Raw genomic sequence first — 19940 nt, 5'->3', positions numbered from 1 at the left:
ATGCAGATAATATTCTTCCCTAATTGGTACAGGATTTCATTTCACACAAAGGAAAAGTCTTACCTCTTTTTCTTTCTCTCAATATTAAGTCCATTATTTGATTAGCTTGCTGGCAGTAATAGTGATGTATCTATAGTACATGTCATCAGTAGAGATTGTCAGTTCTTTAGTTATTTCAGTCTCTATATGGCATTGTAAGAGGATCTCTTTACATTTGATATTTGATTAGCCATTCAATGGCTCATCAATGCAGTTATTCTTTTTTCTAATAATTTGAAAACCATGAAATATTATCACTTCAACACAGACTTAACAAATTTGTCCTTACTCCAAAATGTTATTCTACTGCTAGTCTGTAACAATATATACAACTACTGCTTCTTCTTCCCTCCATCCTCAGTGCACTGTGATGTTGCCTCTATCTTCTTGCCATTGTTGTTACTGTGCACCTTTCATTTCTTTATTTCATTTCTTTATTAAATTTATATGCTACCCATCTCACTCTCCAAAGTGACGCTAGGCATTGTTGCTGCAGCTGCCATCTCCTTGCTCCCTAACTTTGGAAAGTGCCACACTGGCTTGTCTCCTATGTAGACCTTTGGATGATGCTGAGGAAAGGAGGAGATGGGGAAATCTACTTTTCTAAACTCTTTCCTGCAAGTATGATATTGGATGAAATCTTACTTGTTTTTAAAGAGATTCCTTGTGGAATGTATCTAAGGATGGAATATGTACAGGACTAATTGGACATGCATATACAGTGCTTGGCCAGCTGAATTGATTTATATTGTTAGAGTTGAAGTAAAAGCTATTTGCTTATATTTCTAATATAAATGGTCTTAGCTTAAGAATCAAATGTTTGTATAATATATCATACATCATAGTATATACAGAGGTTTTTGCAACTCTGTTTCAGTTGCTCCACCCGTTATCTGCCTATTTCCTATACATAATAATTGCTTGTTCTGTTAACTCCTTTTATAGACAGCTTTTTGCTGAATTAGAGAGGAGGATGGAAAGAAGGACAAATCATTTTCTTGGAAATGCCTAGATATCCAGCACCTTGGTCGTGTTTCTACAAGCTGACTGTCTTTTCTAATAAAGCTCAGTTACTTCCACTATCCAATATATTGTGCAGATCTTCCTCCCTGATTCTACCTGTACTTGCTATATCCTTAGATGTTCCTCCCTCTTTCTACGGGTATTCTCTCCAGTTCTATTGCCTGTTTCTCTTCAGTGGGTTCAATGCCTTGCCCCTTGATACACCTTGAGTTCACAATGCACAGACATGTTACTGCCTAGAAGACAGAATGATTCTGCCGTTGCTCACAGGAGTCTTAATTAATCCAAGAATTTCACTTTCTCTCAAAGTCCAAATCTGAAAACTGCTTGATAAATGAGTTGTCTGGTTTTTTTATTTAAGCCATAATAATTGGAGCAGTTAGTTTCACAAATATTAGTATTGGGAAATATCAATATGAACCTAATGAAGAAAAAAATAAATATTAAATACATGACAAATACATTAGGATGGATACATATATTAGGGCTGTGCTATGAGAATTAATAACCTTTAAATAATTACTTTTGTCCTACTTATAGATCCTTGAAGCTCTAGCAAAAAGTGACGAGCAATTTGTGCAAAACTGTAGCAGCTTAAATAGTATACATGAAGTAATTCCTACCAATCTTCAGAGCAAATTCAGTTCCATTTGCACTGAAAAAATAGAGCACATTTGCAGAAGGATTACAAGTTATAAAAAGGTAAAGGTTGTAAATTTGCTTAGAAGAAATGGTGAAAATATTCAACTAGAACTTAGTATGGGTAAACAATTACATATACTGTAAATATGTAGAATCAAAGTAAATATATAGATGGTATATAGGTAATATTTTCATGATAAGGTATACTTCAAAATTGCTTGGGAAGGTTTCTAATTCTGCAAAGTAGATTCTGAGAGTGTACATGTTAAATGGAACAGGATGACATGAGAAGAAAAAAAATAGCAACAAACTGGCCTTATGTTTTTGTGATTCCTGTGCAATTAAAATTTCTATAATAGACAAAGTATTTTTCATTTATTGCTGGTGTATTGTAGAAAAAAATTAATAATATATGCAATGTCCAGGACAAGAATAGCAAGAGCATTTTGGACCAGGAACTAGTACACTGGTACAACCATTCGGGGAAGGTAGACATATTTACCAAATCTAAAGTTATAAACCCACATATTCCCCATTTGCTTGGATAAGATCTTTGAGAATCTATGAACATGATGCACAATTATTATTTTCAGAACATTTTCTATTTGAGTGGCTGTTGGAATATGTTTTATTCTAAGGATAGTTTTGTCTTTATCTTTCAGGTGGAAATAGATTGTTGAGAATGCTTTAACTGAGCTGTTAGTTTCAGTGTAAAAGTTTGAAATTTATAAATAATTATGCAATGGCTTTTTATTATTACCTTATTACTACAGCATCAATTTAATTACCTTTGCAATTCCATGGGCTATAGAATATTCAGATTAAAACAAATCAAATTTTTATATCAAATGAGAATAGAAATAACAGATCAATGATTGGTTATTTTTTTCCCTTTTGGAAATGAAATGTGTAACTCACTCTTACAATTATATGATCTGGAAAGTGAGTATAATTTGTGTTTATCAAAACATAGAATATGTTCAAAGTCGTTTTGTGGATGCTGCTTTTCATTCTTTGTAACTGACATTATCTTTAACTTGACAGGTGTGCTATTCGCAGTTATTTTGATGCAGAAATACAATTTTGTGTGCAGCGTTCTATGTTGTGGAAAAAGAAACTATGTGCAAAAATAAGAGTTTGAAACAATACATTTTCTCACATCTAAAAACTGAATTGTTAAAGTTATTGTGTAATTCAAACTGGAATCTTTGGATTTATATAACATTTCCCTTTTGGATTTACCTGTAGTTTTCACGAGTCCTAAAAAATCGAGCTTGGCCTACCTTCAAGCAAGCTAAGTCAAAAATCTCACCACTGCACAGCAGTGATTTCTGTCCGACTAACTGCCATATCAATGTTATGGAAGTCTCATATCCTAAAACGTCAACCTCACTTGGCAGTGCCTTTGGTGTTCAACTAGATAGCAGGAAACATTTTTCACATGAAAAAGAAAACAGACATATGGAGCAAGGTAAACTGCAATGTCTATCTTTGAAAACTTGTTTCTTTCCTAGCATGACAAGAAATGAAGAGATTGGGTTAATTTGGAGGTATAGAATGTCTTAACTGATGCCATTATTAAGGGTAAAGAAGAACTTTTGGTTCTATTCAAGGAAAAATGATTTTGGACTGTTCTTGCTTTATAAACCAAATACTATCATTGGCCCCCTTTCACCTGCCTTTTCTACTTTTCATTCATGCTTGTTTTTCTCAGAGAAAATGATGAAGAGCGGAATCTGTTCAGCAGAGTATTTCTCCTTGAGATTGCCTTGTTTTTCTCCATGCAGGGATGTCTGGTGCTCCCTCTTAAAGCGCAAATAGCAGAGAGTGACTGCAATAGCTACAGTTCTTTGGAGGAATTCCAAAACTTTCTAGCTCATTAGCGTTTTCTTCTTTGGGAAAGAGAAAAAAATATAATATGGGAAATTGCCACTTTGGCACTGCATAATGCCTAGTTTGGTGTAGTGGTAATTGCAGACTTATAAACAGAGCCAAGCCACATCCATACATATGGTTTTCCATTTAATTTTATATATTTATTGGAACCAAATTTACTCTATTAGCACTATTAATTGAAGGATTTTTATTTTGTGATTCATCTGAATTACTGCTTATTTCTTCTTCCTCAAATAATTAAATGGTCACAGGATGATTGTAATAACAGGAAGCTGCAGATGTTTATCTGATTCAGCTATTTTTTTCATCAGAGAATGTGTCCTATTTAAAGTGAGTGCCATCTTTGCTAAATAAGTGGAACATTTTTTTTTGAAGTAGTCATTGAAAATCACGAAAAGAGGAGTGTTGACGGCATTGTTCGTTTGCTTAATTTTACTCTCCTGTCAGCTGGGAAATAATCATAATTTGCATGTCTATGTCAGCCTATCTATTTCTGTCTCTAGTTTTTGCTAAAGTATGGAGAAAAAAGAATTATTTCAAGAATTCATGTTTTTTTCAGTATTTATATTGTTTAATTATTTCTATTTTAATTCAGATTATCTTGTTTCATTAGCTTATGGGATAATGTTAATAAGTGAATTATGCTTGTAAAAGTGAATTAATTAATTTCAACACAAGTGTGGATTTTGAGCATCATGTTTTGCTTGTGTTCTGAATGTGTACAAATTAATTATTAATTGGATTTATGAAAGTGAGTTGGATTTTTTTTTTGCACTTAAATTGAGTTTTAGTGAATCTAAATACAGCATTTTATGCAATATACTTCCTCTAGGTAAACTGAATCCCATGGTTTATGTACAACATACTATAACAACCATGGCCGCTCCATCAGGTCACTCATTAGGTCAACAGGATGGCCATGGTTTAAGATACCTGTTAAAAGAAGAAGATTTAGAAAAACAAGACGTCTATGAGAAACTATTATGCAAATTACAAAGTACATTAAAGGAGGTGGAAAATTGTGTATTTCAAATAGATGAGTAAGTAATCCTAAGGGTTATATCTTTATGGACTGGGGTATTAATACACATATTAGTTTTCTAGAATTATAGCTTTAGATTACATTTGGATTTTTCTTGGAGAAACATAAGTCAGTGATAACACATTTTCTATGCTGCCTTTTCATACTCAATACTTGACATTTGTGGGTTGGACAAATACTTTTTCAAACAAATCAAGCCAATAACTCCATTGATTTCATTAAGACAACTCTAATAAGAAATAGAAGTACCTCTGGTCTTTTGAATTTCTTCCAGTTGTAACAGACTCTTGTTTTAGTTTAAAACTTTAAACTTTATTTTCAGTAAAGCTGTATGTGTGAACAATATTTAGATAGAGTAATTCATGATTGGCTGGTATATGAGATTAGCCATGTTAAATTCCTGCTTCCGTTTTAAGAGTATGCAGTGTCTGCATTTACAAATTTTCATACAAATTAGCGGTATGCACTATTTTTAATTACCTCTATTAAATTTATAAATTTCAGCCTTCTCTCTTCAATAACATATTCTCCAAGTTCACAAAATAAAAACCATGAATTGTTAATGTCAACAGACAGTGATAACGAAAAAGGAGAACGCAATGGGAAAAAAGTATGCTTCAATGTAAGTGATGATCAGGAAGATTCTGGTCATGACACTATAAGCAACCGGGATTCATATAGGTAATGTATCAGTTAATATAATAATAAACACCAAATTTATAATTTTACTGTGTATAATGATACAATGTTGTTGTTAATTGTTGTTAATTGCGAAGTCATGTCCGACCCATCGCGACCCTATGGACAACGTTCCTCCAGGTCTTCCTGTCCTCTACCATCTTCTGGAGTCCATTTAAGTTCACACCTACTGCTTCAGTGACTCCATCAAGCCATCTCATTCTCTGTCGTCCCCTTCTTCTATTGCCATCAATCTTTCCCAGCATTAGGCCCTTCTCCAGTGAGTCCTTCCTTCTTATTAGGTGGCCAATGTTAACAATTTTTAAAATTCTGTTAAAGTGTTATTAAGTAATACATGCATACATACATACATATAGAAAATCTTTTCCCATTTGTGCTTATTTCCAAGTAAAGGGTTTTTTAATGTGTACTTTGAGGCAAACATGCCAAATTTATACCGTCTGATTCAATATACTGATATGAATGAATTTCCCATTGTCACATCCATTCCTTTCTCTTGAATGATATTATCCTTTCTTAGAGGTCTCAGCTGTTAATACATTTTCAGTGAATTTAAACCCACTTCCCTTTTCAATTGTTACCTTTAGCACTATATTGCAAGGCTTTAAAAATATACAAGCACTAATGGTTTTTTTACTCCAAGAGGCAAATAAAACTTATTGTATGCCTTGTTTAATAGTATAAATAATGCTAATAAAGTATTTGAAAGAAATGCCTTAAAAAGTGTATATTCTTGAAGGTTTTATACTCTTACATTTTTCTTCTTTTTAGTGATTGCAACAGCAACCGGAATTCTACTGCTTCTTTCACCAGTATTTGCAGTAGCCAATGTAGTTCTTATTTTCATAGCGATGAAATGGATTCAGGTGCTTTTCAAATATGTGTTTGTGTGTGCATATTTACATACTTATTTAGGGCAAAGTATGTGAACTTGTGTTCATTTATTTTATTTTGTATAACTTGTGTACTGTCACAGTTACACATTTATGACAAATTAAGTCATAAAACACTACAACCACAAAAAAATCACATCATAACACTCATCAAAAATATTATATAGTAATTAAGCAGCAATGAAGTAAAGATATTAATTCCCCCAAGCTTAATGTCTATATGTAATGAAGTTGGAAATAATGTCCTTCTTTCATTTATCCTCAAGTATTTTCTTTATTCAGAAACTTAATTTCTATTTAATTGAACTGGATAAGTGAGACATATAAAACTAATTTACCTATCATTAACTCATATCTGTGGGGCAGACAAATTATACTTGAAAATCAGGATATTTAAAGAATCCTTTTAATCTTCATCTTTCCAAACATCAATAGGCTATTGAAAGAGGACAAAACAAAGGATGTTGTTACTGGCATACATCTGATTTTTTTATTTCCCACTGCAACACTCTAAAGACTTAGGGTAATGGATGAAATACTCTAGATGGAATGCTACTATAAATCGGAATGAAGCTGCCAGTTAAGCAATAGGAACTTGAGTGAAATGAAGAAAATCACACTGAAAGTAATTACTTTTTTCCAAAAAGAGGGGGGAAACCCCTACTCTCGTAGTAAACTTAGTGTTCCAGTTCAATTTCTAGATCTTTTTCAACATCAAGAGAATTCAAATATGGAATATGAATATCTAAAGTCAGTGTGATTTCAAATATTGTCTTATTAGGTGATGAACTTCCTCAGAGTATCTGCATTTCTCATGATAAGCAGGATAAACTTTATGGTTGCTTGGAGCATCTTTTTGGTCAGGTAAGCTTTTTCATTTCAGTTTTCTTCTGCCCCACAACGTGACAGAGAGATGAAAGTATTGGGAAGGAATTGGATAAGATTAGAATCAAGGCGAGCAAAGTTAGAACTGTCTAGCATAGTGAACAGGCAAAAAAGGAGCCTTGGATAAGGTAAGCCATGCTGGTTTCCACTATGCTTTTACTATGCTATGGTTCATTTAAGCAGCAATTATGAATAAACCATAGCTCACAAATCACAACCAAGAATAATCACAGTTTTCAATTGGATAGATCTACACTGCACACTAAACCAAGGCAAATAAATCACATTTCATATCTGCAAGGAACTAAAGTCAACTGAAACCTGACACTGGTTGAGAAAACATCAGAGCGGTTAATTTTTTTCTCCATAGACAAGCTTACTGAGTTGTTAAAAGATCTTGTTTGATTGTTTGGTTTTGACATTTTGGATTTGTCTACTAAGACTAAAATTGGAGGTAGGTTTTCCCAGTTGAATTCAAATAAAATACATAATGGTGGATCTCCCACATCTCTGTTTATATTGTTCCTTCTAACAAATGCCTAGATTTTCCCAACTAGATCTAGCATATACTATAGTATTTTAAATCAGATTGAAAGGATTATCAGAATAAACTTTTTAATATTTATCAATCATTTCTAAATCCAACAGGTAGATTCAATTATTCATCTGTTAAAAGGTCCAACAGTGGCAAGAGCTTTTGAGCAAACCAAGTTCTTTACTCCTGGTCGAAGTTTTCAAGGTATTATTTTTGCAGAGCTAAGTATGACAGTAAGCATAGTTTCTAGCACTTTTATTAACAATATTACTTTATAGTTAACATTTCTTTAAAACACAATATAAAAATTAGAAATGTACTTTGTATTATATTTAGAGAACCTCCAGCATTTTATGGGCCTTTTTAGCGCACAGATTACTGTGGCAGAAGGAATTGTGAGGAAAAAAAGTAAAGAAATGCATAGGTTCTTATTGTGTTGTGCAAGATATACTCAAGTAAATGAAGTAAATATTTAACATTTTGAATAAAACTTTTTAAACAGGAGTCTGAGTTTGGCCAGTGTTTTTTCCCATTCTCATTCGCACTTTCAATTTTACTTTTCTCCAGATTTTTTTCATTTTTCTAGATATTTTTCATAATCTCCGCAATCTCTGCTACTCTTTGTTTGTTTTGCTCCTTTTTGCTGGAAGAAAGGAGGGAAGTGTATATGCATGTGTGTTTCGCTATGTTCCTGTGTATGAGGGTGATTATATGTGCATGGAAGATAATGGTTTAATGTTGTTAATGGGGTATCTAACTAACTTTAATTAGTTAGTGCACTCTCTCACATACAGGCACATTTTTTCTATCCCATTACTCCCTTTTTATGAGTATGTCTTCAAGCAATGTGTGTGTGTGTGTGTGTGTGTGTGTGTGTGTCTTGAATGTTTTTTGATGCACCCTGTTGGCCCATTCCATATTGACAAAGTGGGGATGCAATCCACCACCCCAAAACTGATTTAGAAAATAAGGTGTAACTGAATTCTCTCCTAAATATGGGAGTCCAGGGAGACTTGTAGAGTTGTTCAGTATTGCAAGGCTAGGATGGCAATCTTCTGCAAATGTACAACTGGAAAGACGTATAGCTATAAGAGTATTACAATCAGCTAAAAATATTGTAGCAAAATTAATAATTTTGGTTTTGCCTAGAATTTCAGCAAGAAATTGAACTTAAGGTGACCTGCCCAAAGAAACTGAGGCGTCATATTAAACAAGATCCTTGGAATCTTCCCAGCAGTGTTCAAAACCTTTCTCAAAGCATCCGAAAATTTGTTGAAGGTTAGTAATTCATTTATAGCAGCTCTTGTTGAGTGCTTCTTAGACAGAAGCTCTGAAATATAAAATTTTCAGATGTTTTAGATTTTCTGAAGTTTCATTAACCAATTTGGTATCATCATCAGTGCAAGTAAGTGTGGGAAATTACTCCATTTATATACAGTAGCTTGCCCTTCCAGTATTGTTGGGTTGTGTTTTTTTCTTGGTAGTTTCATGATTAGAGTATTGTCTTCTGCTTGTTTGGTGATATTGTTTTCTGCTTATCTGGGTGTTGGCTGATGGAGAGATTCTTTTCTGGTTTGTTTGTCTAGTTTGTTTTCTTAGATTTTTTTTTAATTGTCTCTTTGGAATGGTATGAAAATATGATTTAGATTTATGTGTCTATTGCTAGCTGATTTGTCCTAATGCAAAGCATTTATGTGTATGGATATAGGTAGGTGGGAGAAGAGAGAGAGAGAGAGAGAGAGAGAGAGAGAGAGAGAGAGAGAGAGAGAGAGAGAGAGAGAGAGAGAACATAAACATAAATGTGAATTTGTACACAAACAGATTTTAACTGTAATGTATGCTAACTCACCCAGTGTTTCCAGCCTTGTCATTTTGAAGGGATTTAATTTCTTTAAAGCAATTAATAGACAATTTCCAAAATGTAAAAGAAGTGTGAAAATGATGGCTGGAGCTAGTATGGAGCTAATCCCAGTTCTCCAATCCTCTGGAGACTATTACTTTGCGTTGTTCTCATTAGATTCAATGATATAGTGTGCAGATTGGGGAATCTCACATATTCTCTTTGTCCAGTAAGGATTAAAGGAGTTGATCTACTCAGCAGCTGCCTGTTCTTATCTGTAATCATTGGCTTCATATCATGCAGAGCAATCTTCAGCCCACCATTCATTTCCAGGATCCACTGCCTCAGATATCTTCATGATATCTTTCTCTGGTCTTGCATCATACAGTTCCAGTTCCTAGTTTCCATAGCTTTAGTTCCCTCTGTTCCACAATCCATCTGGACCCTTTCCATTCCAGTAGCATCTCTTGACAAACCAAGAAAGAATCATCCTTCCCCCTTTTTTGATAAAGTTTCTCTTTTACAGTTTTGTACCAAATTTGTTCTTGGAGCTTTTAGCATCTATCTTAATGAAGTGTGGTATTTTTCATTTAAGTTTTCTGGAATGGTATGTGATATAAAAGTTTATGATTTCAATTCAATATTAATTTCTAGTACTTTTGAATTTTTTTACATGATCACTATATATAATAAAATGTTCTTTGTTATAGTGATTCCAACATTTATTGTTGCCTTATTTGTCTATCTTGGTAATTGTTGATGAAATTACTGTAAACATTTTATACCTATTTTCCCTTAAATTATTACTCGAACTACATTTTATTGACTTTTTTCATAGCTCTTTCCATTGTTATACTATGATTACTTCTTTGAAGTTTTGCATTCACTTCATACAACTTTTCATATTTTAATAATAATTTGTACATACGATAATAGGTGATCTTGGTTTTGAATAAGTGCTTCAAACTTTTTCTAGCTTGAGATCATTTTTTTTATTCTTCCAGCAATTTGTTAATATATCAATCAAGGTAAATTCCAGCCTTCATTGAACAGTTTCTTTCTTTGTGCACTGTAGTTATCCATGAAATAAATGGCATTTGATGGCAAAGCTGTTGGTAATGTTACTTGACCTACTGTTTTCTCTGGTTTTTCTTTAGATGGTATAAATACATATTTTATTCTATATGTATAGTCTTTGTATTTAATTGATAACCTTGTCACTTTGAATAGGGAGAGATATGAAGATCCTTTTTGTTCTTGTGCCTATTGATTGAAAGACATACTGCTTAATAATAGAAATTTAGTATTAAATAGAAAGGGACTCTCCATGAGTGGCAAACATGATTTTATCTTTTCAGGTTCTTCTATTTTTCTTTTCCAGAGGTAAAAGCAAGAGTCCTTCTGGCACTTCTTGAATACACAGGTAATTTTTTTTTTAAAGCTGTTGATCAACTTTTGCAAATGTCTTCATTTGTGCTCTCTGAGTTTGATTGTTTTGTTTCAGATGTTTCACTACCAAACTAGGTAACATCATAAATATGCTGATAATGTTACCTAATTTGATAATGAAACATCTGTAAGAAAACAACCAAGGTCAGAGACCAAGGAGTCCAGTTCAACTCTGAGCTACAACTATTCTTTCTATCAGTACTTATAAGTAAGTAAGTAAAATAGTTTAATATTTAGTAATTGATATTATTAATCTGATCTTAATGAGGTTACACCATCTGGACTTAAAACTTATTTTTGAGGAACAGATGATAAATATAGGCTTTTGTATAAATTCATTTACAGATGCTCCTTGTTTAACAATGACAATTGAGACTAGAATTTATACCCCTAAGTGACACAATGTGATGTCATGTGGCTGCACCACTTAGTGACAGAAATCCCAGCACTTCCATTTGCTATTGTTAAGCAAATTATTCTTTGTCATTAACCAAGAATGTCACATAATCACCATTTGTGACTTTCTGCTGGCTTCCCCATTGATTTTGTTTGTTGGAAGCCGACAGTGAAGGTTGTAAATGGTGATCAAATAACTGCAGGATGCTTTGACATTGTAAGACAGTTACCAAGCCATTGTGAGCCAGTTGCCAAGCAGCTGACTTGTGATCATATGCTGTGGGGATGCAGTGATAGCCACAACTGTGAAGACATGTCGTAAACCCCCTTTATTCAGCACCATCATAACTCTGGACAGTTAATGAATGGTTGTTAACAAGGACTTCCTCTATAGATACATGAGAGAGTAAAACCCAGGAATCTCACTGGATTCTCACTTTCTGAGCAAAAGCACGTATAAGAATGTGACATAAAGATCATTTATAATACAGAAGGCAGTTGCCATGTGACATAAAGATCATTTATAATACAGAAGGCAGTTGTGGATATGTGTTAGATGTATATGCAGAATAAAAAAGTATTATAGCATACACATTTAAATTAAACAACATTCCACAGCAAATAGCATTTTGAATCTATAATGAGGTAGAATAATTTAATAATTAAATTCATTTACGATGTACCTGTACTCTACAAGCTTACTATATAGTGATAGCATGGCATTTCTTTCATCAGCTTGTGCAATCAAAATAACGTGTGTGTGTATGTGTGTATAGATAGATAGATATAGATATAGTTTGGTGCTTATTAGAAATTTGCCCAGAAAGCGAGATCAGTGCTTAGGACTACACTTACTTTCTCATCAATTTAGATGATTTTTCACCTATTTTTCCTAATATGCTTTTTTCAGATAGTGAGATACAGCTCAGGAGAGACATGGTCTTTTGCCAGAGTCTAGTAGCTACAGTTTGTGCATTTTCCGAGCAATTAATGGCTGCCTTAAATCAAATGTTTGACAATGGCAAGGAGTATGAAATGGAAACACAAGAGACCAGTAGGAGATGGTTGGAACAGATATCTACTGCAGGTGTCCTCCTTTACTTCCAGTCACTGCTGTCACCAAACCTGGTGAGAATTACTATGAATGTCTATATAATATTGACCAATATTTTATTATCCTGAACAATACCTGAAATGAAATTCTATAAAAGAGCAATTTTTCAATAATGCTGTTGAATATTAATTGAAAACATTCTATATTATTCTAAAGACTTGGTAAATCAAACCAACAGGTCAACTGTATCAGGAATATGTTATATTGTCCCACAGTGAGCTAGGTGGCAAATAAATTTAATAAATAGTAATAATAATCCTGCAACAAACGTCTAACACCATTGAATATCAACATTTGTCTCGATAGGTGGATAAAAATGCCAGATCTAGTCTGAACATCTGGCTGAACATGCAACTATCTATAATGTGCCAAAGTAATGAGCCAATTAGTTCATATTAATATTCAAAATTACTTCTAGTCTTTTAGATCTTTTTGTTGCTTCTAATTATGTACATTTTCTTAATTTTGAAATGTTCTCTGAAGCCAGAACTGCGAAAGGTTTGAGACTCTTAGACATGGCATTTCTAGCCCTATACCATTAACTACAGTCCTCAAGCCCTCATTCATGTGAAAGTGCTGTTTCTTCTTCCTTATATGTGATTTGACCTCAGTCCTATTTTCTCCAGGACTTCTTTTGTAACCTGTGATACCAGGATTCATTGGATTGAATCTAGCTGACATTAGTTTCACTTTAGTTTTAATGAAAGTGATGGTACATTAATCATTAAATTGGTTATAACCTAGTTCTCATATGACGTCTGCCTGGAATGAACACATTATATAGTAATTGTTAATGCTGTTGAACATTGTTGACTTAAATTTATATCTTTTTAATTTATTCCATCAGAAAATTGATTCGTTTTAAATAATACTGAGTTTTCATTCTTTTTGATTTCTGTGGTATCAGTGTCCTATATTCCTCAGTTTTGAAGCAGTTTTCCCCAGTGTGATATTTCAGGCCACCAATGTGTCCCCAGAGATCTCTTGGCACTCATCAGTTCCCTTTTTAGATGAGCTTAATTTTCAAACAATTATTTTGATTAACAGCGAGGAATCTTGGAGAACTACAAATGAAGTGTTGCTAGAAAATAAAAAGGTCAAGTGGTTTCAGCCTAGTTGTTTATTTGGAAATGTGTTTTCCTACAGAGGAAAAAAAAATCCAAGAATGATCTGGGATGTAGAAAGATAAATCCTGAAGGGATTTGATGGGGAAGCAGTGAACAATTTCATATATATACCTCTGGTGAATGATGGTGTAATGCTTGCAACTCGCCAAATGAAATCCAAATGAAATGGAATAACCAAACTGCCACGGCAGGCCATTCTGTGGTGTGTGTATATGTATTTTTGTGTAGCCATGATTTGTCCTCAGAATTTCAGATATTTATTTATTCATACAATTTCTATAGCTGTCCTGCCTAATTCAATCAAGTGACTCTGGGCTGCTTACAGTTCTAAAATTATAAAAGAATTAAACTATCAAATATAAAAACATCCAGAAAATAAATACAAACAGCAACCGAGATAATTAAGAGCCCTAGGATTGGAATGTGAGAAAATTACAAATTATTTTAGAAGCCATAATACAGAATGTTATTTTCTTTTCAGTATACTAAATATTGTAATTTACAAAAGCCAGTGTAAGCACTTAAGCTTGGTTTGTATTAACACATTTTAAATACACTCATTTACTTGAACAACAATTAAAATTCTATGCAATTAAATTACAGAGCCAACACAGTAATTAACTTTCTGTTCTGTATACATTGTTGCTAATAATTTGACAAGAGAAAATGGAGTAAAATTCAGTAGAAGTCACTCCATCTTAATTTACTGATGAGTCAGTTTATTGCTTCAGTGAAAGAGGATATGACCATCTGCGGTTAATGTTTATAATAATCAATCTAGCATGATCATTACTTTCTGTCTATATGAATATATATTTGCAGACTGATGAACAAGCTATGCTAGAAGATACATTGATTGCATTATTTGACTTGGAGAAAGTTACATTTTATTTTAAACATTCTGAACAGGAACCTTTAATAGCAAGTGAGTATTGCAAAGTATACTTAAATTTCCCCTTTCAATATTTGTGGTAAAATATTTGATGATATAACATTTTCATTTGTGTCACATTTGCTTGTATAGTAAACTTCATTGTATTCTTGTCCATATGCAAATTTTTCAACTTTTAACCATTTTGAGGAGATTGGTAATATCCTATATAGTATTTACCTCATTTTTCTTATTTCGAGCTGACAAACATAATCCTTCCTCCTCCTTTTTTTCCCTTCACAACAAGAACATTGTGAGATGCATTGGGCTGAGAGAGAGTGATTGGGCCAAGGTCATTCAGCCGACTTTCATGCCTAAATTGGGACTAAAACTCATGGTCTCCTGGTTTCTAAGCCAACTCCTTTACCTCTATACCAAAGTGGCTCTCCAATATCCATTTCTTTATTTATAGTACCTAACAAATACAGTAGGTTTAATGTTACTTATGATAGCTATAGCCATTAGTATAAGTGAGAGGTAAAATAAGAATTATTAGGTTAAGTAGCCAGGCACAAAATAGAAAGATGGGCAGCAAGTCTTTATTCAAGTCTCAGTATGAACACAATGTATGAATACAGTCACAATTTCATTTTTTTTCTTAAAGCTATCTCAGAAATCTAATGATACCTACATAAGAAAGTATAGAAGAAAAAGTCTTTCTCTGATTGGGAGTATTACATTTTCACTAAGTTTTTAAAATTAAAAATGGCTGAAATCTTTTAATATTTATGCAAGAACGCAAAGTCTTGTAGGATTTTAGACACTAAAAAGTATGTATTCTTTAAAAATAAATGTTTAATAATTGAAATGGTCACATTTAGTATTCTCATTGGGACTTCATTTGTGCCCCATCAATGGATGCTTCCTTTAACATCCCATTACTCCATGTAGTATGTTATCACTGCATTTTCGTATCTTTATCCAGCAGTATAAAGTAAGGAAATTAATTATGTGATGATACTGTGACATAGAATTAGTATTTTACAAACATTGTGGCAGAAAGATTCAATGTTTGGCATTCAGACAGTAGATTGTCTGAATGTAGATTTTTAATCTGAATGATGTTTCCTATGGCAACACAAGAATTAATTGTGATGTTTTGTTTTATGTCCCATCTTTAACCCAAAAACTTTGGACTAGTAATTTTGACCAAAATGTTATTTTATTTTATTTTTAGATATGCCAATCACATTTCAAGCAGAAGGAAGTCGGCAAGCTATGAAAATTTATTTTTATCTTGATATTTACAATTTTGAACAGCTTCCTCAAAGGCTGAAAAATGGTGGAGGTTTTAAACTTTACCCAGTTCTATTTGCACAAGGTAAAATATTTTCAAGTTCACCTATTTCCAGTGCTTTTTTGTTAAAAAAAAAAAAGGTGCCGGAACTCACACACGTCATACAACCCGCCTTGCCTACCCTACAAGGTTCCATCCAAAAAAAGGTGCCGAAACTCCGTTCTGGGTGTTCTATGACAAAAAAAGCCCTGCCTATTCTTAACACTTTTAAAAAATTAATAGGAAAAATAATATAGTTACTGGCATTCTGAAGCTTGACAGCATTTATGAATAAGCAGTATTTTGAAGAAAATCACATCACGCATAAGTAAAAGGTATGTATGTTGTTCTACATTTTTGAATATTTCATTGCAGTTATCTTACTAATGTCTATTTTTAATATATTCATTTGTTTGTACAGTTCTGTCTAGATGGACATCTTCTTGCATGGTTGAATTTGATATGATGTACAAATGTTTCTTTTTAAAAACATGTGCTTTTGGGGAATTCTGGGAGTTGAAGTCCATCTTCATTAAAGTTGCCAAGTTTGGGGAAAAAAAAGATCTAAAAGTTTAAAAATTGTTTTCAAATTTTGTCAGTAAAGGGGATAATTATATGGTTTGGGAATGTCTTTTATCCTGAAAGCATATAATCTCTTGTAATATATAAAGAACAAATCTCTTACTTAGTCGAAAACAGCTATTGCAGATATTTAGGTTAGCCTAATCTTATGTGTTAACTTGATGATGTCCTATAGTAGTGATGGCAAACCTTTTAGAGATTGAGTGCCCAAACTGCAACCCAAAACCCACTTACGTATTGTTGGGTCTGGGTGGGCGTGGCCCATTGGGTGGGCGTGGCTTCGGTGGTAATGGCAGACTGGATGGGACTAAAAAGTTCAATCAATCAATTCCAACTTTGCGAAATCTTTTTTTTCCCCGCGAGAAGTTGGAATTGATTGATTGATTGAACCTTTTTTTTTGCACACGGCGGTGGAGGCCTAAAGTGAAAAGGTTTTATAAAACCCAGCTGAAGGCCTAGGCAACGGTGCGTGTGCCCACAGAGAGGGCTCTGTGTGCTACCTGTGGCATGCGTGCCATAGGTTCACCACCATGGTCCTATAGGAATGTGTATGTTCTCTATGCAACAGTGAAATGCACAACATTCTTACTTAACTTATATAATAAGTAACTATATAATACTTATATAATACTTATATAATAAGTAATTATTTAAATAATATAATATATTACTTAAATAATATATTTAAAGGTATAGAAAAGAACAAGCTCCTGATATCTTTCTACTTAGAATTTTTTTTTTTTTTTTTTTTAGATAATATGACCATGTACGTGAGTGTTTGTGTTAGCTGCGGAAAGGCAATATCATATTTGGAGAACTACAACATTTATAGATATAGGAAAACTGGAAAAAATAAATTAATGGATCAGTTTGATAAGAATCTGTATTGTTTCCTTTGTATTCTTTTATAGCCCTGGAAAGTATGGAAGGATATTATTATAGAGACAATGTATCAGTAGAAGAATTTCAAGCCCAGATTAATGCAGCTTCATTGGAAAAAGTAAAACAATATAATCAAAAACTCAGGTGAGCTATTTGTTATTTCTAAGCACAAATTTTCGTCATGATGCTAAAATAATATGGACAAAAGTCCGGCTTTCATGGATCATAGTGTGCAAACACATTCAGAATTTTCTTTTTTCCAGTCTGAAATCAGTCTAGTTAATATTTTGACTAATTATATAGGGAAAAAATAAAACAAACATCTGAACATATGACACATTTCCAGTATAATTCCTATAACCTATTCAGCCAACTTTACATGCATATTTTGGTACTTCATATGAGAGTCTGTACTATGGTTTTTGTTTTATTATTTCACTGCCACAATTTGATTTTTTTCAGTACTGTGAACCATTAAGCATATCAAGATAATTGCCTCTTTTGAAGATATGGAAGTGAATCTAACTCTTATTAGTTATGTAAAAGAGTCCGATGGGCACATAATACCAAATCATCTCCTATGAACATAATAACTTCTTTATGTTGCTGATGAGTTCTTACAAATTAAAATAGATGTTCAGATTAGAAGGAAATTTGTATTTCACCTTTCCTTCCAAATGCTTTACAACTTCTACTCATTTTGTTGCTTGGGCTGTTTAAAGAGAGAAGACAAATAACAGTAAATTCCTTTCAGTAACATAGTGCATAAAAACAGTATATTATCTTCCCTTCCTCTCTCTTAGTAACAAAAGCATTATTTTGTATTATACAAAGTAATTGTGTTTCTATGTGAACCCAACTTTATAAACAGATTTGTTGAGTTAGCAACAGCTGTAATGTCATTAATGCACCACTCTATTGTTATAGTTCCCTTCAGTCATGTTCCAAACAATAGGCTTATTCCTATGTTGTTTTCACAATGCTACACAATTCCTTTTCAAGTTGAAAATATCCCCATGTTATGCCAAATGATAAAACTAAGACAAAGCTTGCAGCCTTAAGAACTAAATCTGTGTTTTTCTAATCTCCATTTGTTTAATTTCTTTTCAACCCAGAAAAGGCCTACCTATGAAAGTTGTATAGTTCAAAAAGATTCAGGAGTGTTTTGTATTTCATGCAAGCTCAGCATTACTCTACTATTTATTAACAAAATTTCTACTTTAGATTTGTTTAAAAGTCTGAAAAAAAGGACATTGTTGCTTTAGTTAGTAGAGAGGTTGTGCTCATCAAACTTTCTGCCTGATAACACTTGGATTTTGTAACTAGTCTTTGCTAATTCTGTTTTCTTCAGAGCACTTTAAAAAATAGCATATTGTTTTCTGTTTTCTGGTTGTGATAAGGTTAAGTAGTGTCTATTTACTCTGAACTATGTTGATTGGAAGATGATTTCAATCAGAAGAAATTTCCAGAATGATCCTTATGGGGCCAGGAGTCCTAGACTGTATTGATATATTAGGTGGAAGACAGTGTTGTTAGTTTTACCACACTCTCCCTGTCATCAATTTAAGTGTTTGGGGATTGTCGCATAAGGATTTTTTCAAATAAAATAATGTGTAATGATGAAATCTCATTTTCTTTATGTGTTTATTTATTCAGTTTGCATGACTGCCCATCTCATCAAATAACTATGGGATTATAAACAATTTTAATAAAACCAATTCAAAACCAATTTGAATACAAAAATTAAAATAAATAGCAACTGAGGAGGATGTCTCAATCAATGACTGTTAGCGCAACCAGGAGTAACAGGAGATTGATTGTCCTTTGTTGGAAATTTTCAACAGAATTTTGATATCTATTTTGGGGGGATAGTAGTATCTCTGGTGGGCATGACGTTGAAGTAATTAATCTCTAAGATCCCTTTCAACCTTTACATTCTATAAACCTATGTTAATATCTATCAACACAGTTTACAGCAATGAATTCCACTGGTTCATTAATGCACTGTGTGAATAAATACTTTCTTTTGTCTGTCCTAAATTGCCTTCAAATCAGCTTCATTGGAACAGTCCTGGTTCTAGTGTTTTGAGAGAGGAGAAAAACTCCTGCTCAAACTAGATTTGCAAAACAGCTTTTTGTTTGTTTTTGTGTTTGTTCCTTTCTCCAGGGAAGTGGAAACAGGAACAGGTTCTGTGCTGCAAAGTGAGGCTCCAGTTTGTATGCATTTCTCTTTCAGTTTTCCTCATTCCCAAACCACTGAGAACTGTTTGGGTGAGGTGATATATGTGGGAAACCTCACATTGCTTTTCCTAACTTCACTTCAAAATTAAACAATGCATTTATTTACAACTGAATGCATACTCTTTTTATCCTTGTGGACACAACTTCTCCCAATACAAAGTAAGGCTAGAGAGATACTGTAAATTCCTCCCTTACATATAATTTTCACTCCTTTCTCTTGCTCTCTCTCCATAATCCCAGGTTTGCAAAACTAAAGTCACATAAAAACAAGGACAAAAAAAATATGGTTAGGGTGGAGGATGGGAAGAAAGTAGTGGCAAACTTGTGTTCATGATTCTTATAAAGCCATACAAATGAACCAATGCAACACATGATAGATACAACAATAAACAAACAACTCCAGCATCACACAATATTAAAACATTCACTATACAATATATAAATATAA

General features: G+C 33.1%; 1 protein-coding gene across 7 annotated transcripts in view; it reads left to right on the top strand.

Moving 5' to 3' along the window:
* PREX2 (phosphatidylinositol-3,4,5-trisphosphate dependent Rac exchange factor 2) overlaps positions 1-19940 on the top strand; it is a 188914-nt gene that overhangs the window by 152719 nt on the left and 16255 nt on the right. For 6 of the 7 annotated variants that reach the window (XM_039334999.1, XM_039335009.1, XM_039334980.1 and 3 more), the window contains 13 exons: positions 1603-1764; positions 2953-3175; positions 4433-4640; positions 5147-5323; positions 6113-6207; positions 7016-7098; positions 7768-7858; positions 8804-8932; positions 10876-10917; positions 12250-12467; positions 14403-14505; positions 15689-15832; positions 17281-17395. In XM_039334999.1, coding sequence (XP_039190933.1) covers positions 1603-1764; positions 2953-3175; positions 4433-4640; positions 5147-5323; positions 6113-6207; positions 7016-7098; positions 7768-7858; positions 8804-8932; positions 10876-10917; positions 12250-12467; positions 14403-14505; positions 15689-15832; positions 17281-17395 — 1790 coding nt within the window. Of the gene's footprint in view, positions 1-1602; positions 1765-2952; positions 3176-4432; positions 4641-5146; positions 5324-6112; positions 6208-7015; positions 7099-7767; positions 7859-8803; positions 8933-10852; positions 10918-12249; positions 12468-14402; positions 14506-15688; positions 15833-17280; positions 17396-19940 lie in introns of those variants that run through there. The other variant, XM_039335024.1, reaches the window with a different exon arrangement.

The sequence above is a fragment of the Crotalus tigris genome, unplaced genomic scaffold (assembly GCF_016545835.1).
Source record: "Crotalus tigris isolate CLP2741 ecotype Arizona unplaced genomic scaffold, ASM1654583v1 scf7180000017546.9332058, whole genome shotgun sequence".
Lineage (NCBI taxonomy): Eukaryota > Metazoa > Chordata > Lepidosauria > Squamata > Viperidae > Crotalus > Crotalus tigris.
This window is presented reverse-complemented; position numbering and strand designations above follow the sequence as displayed.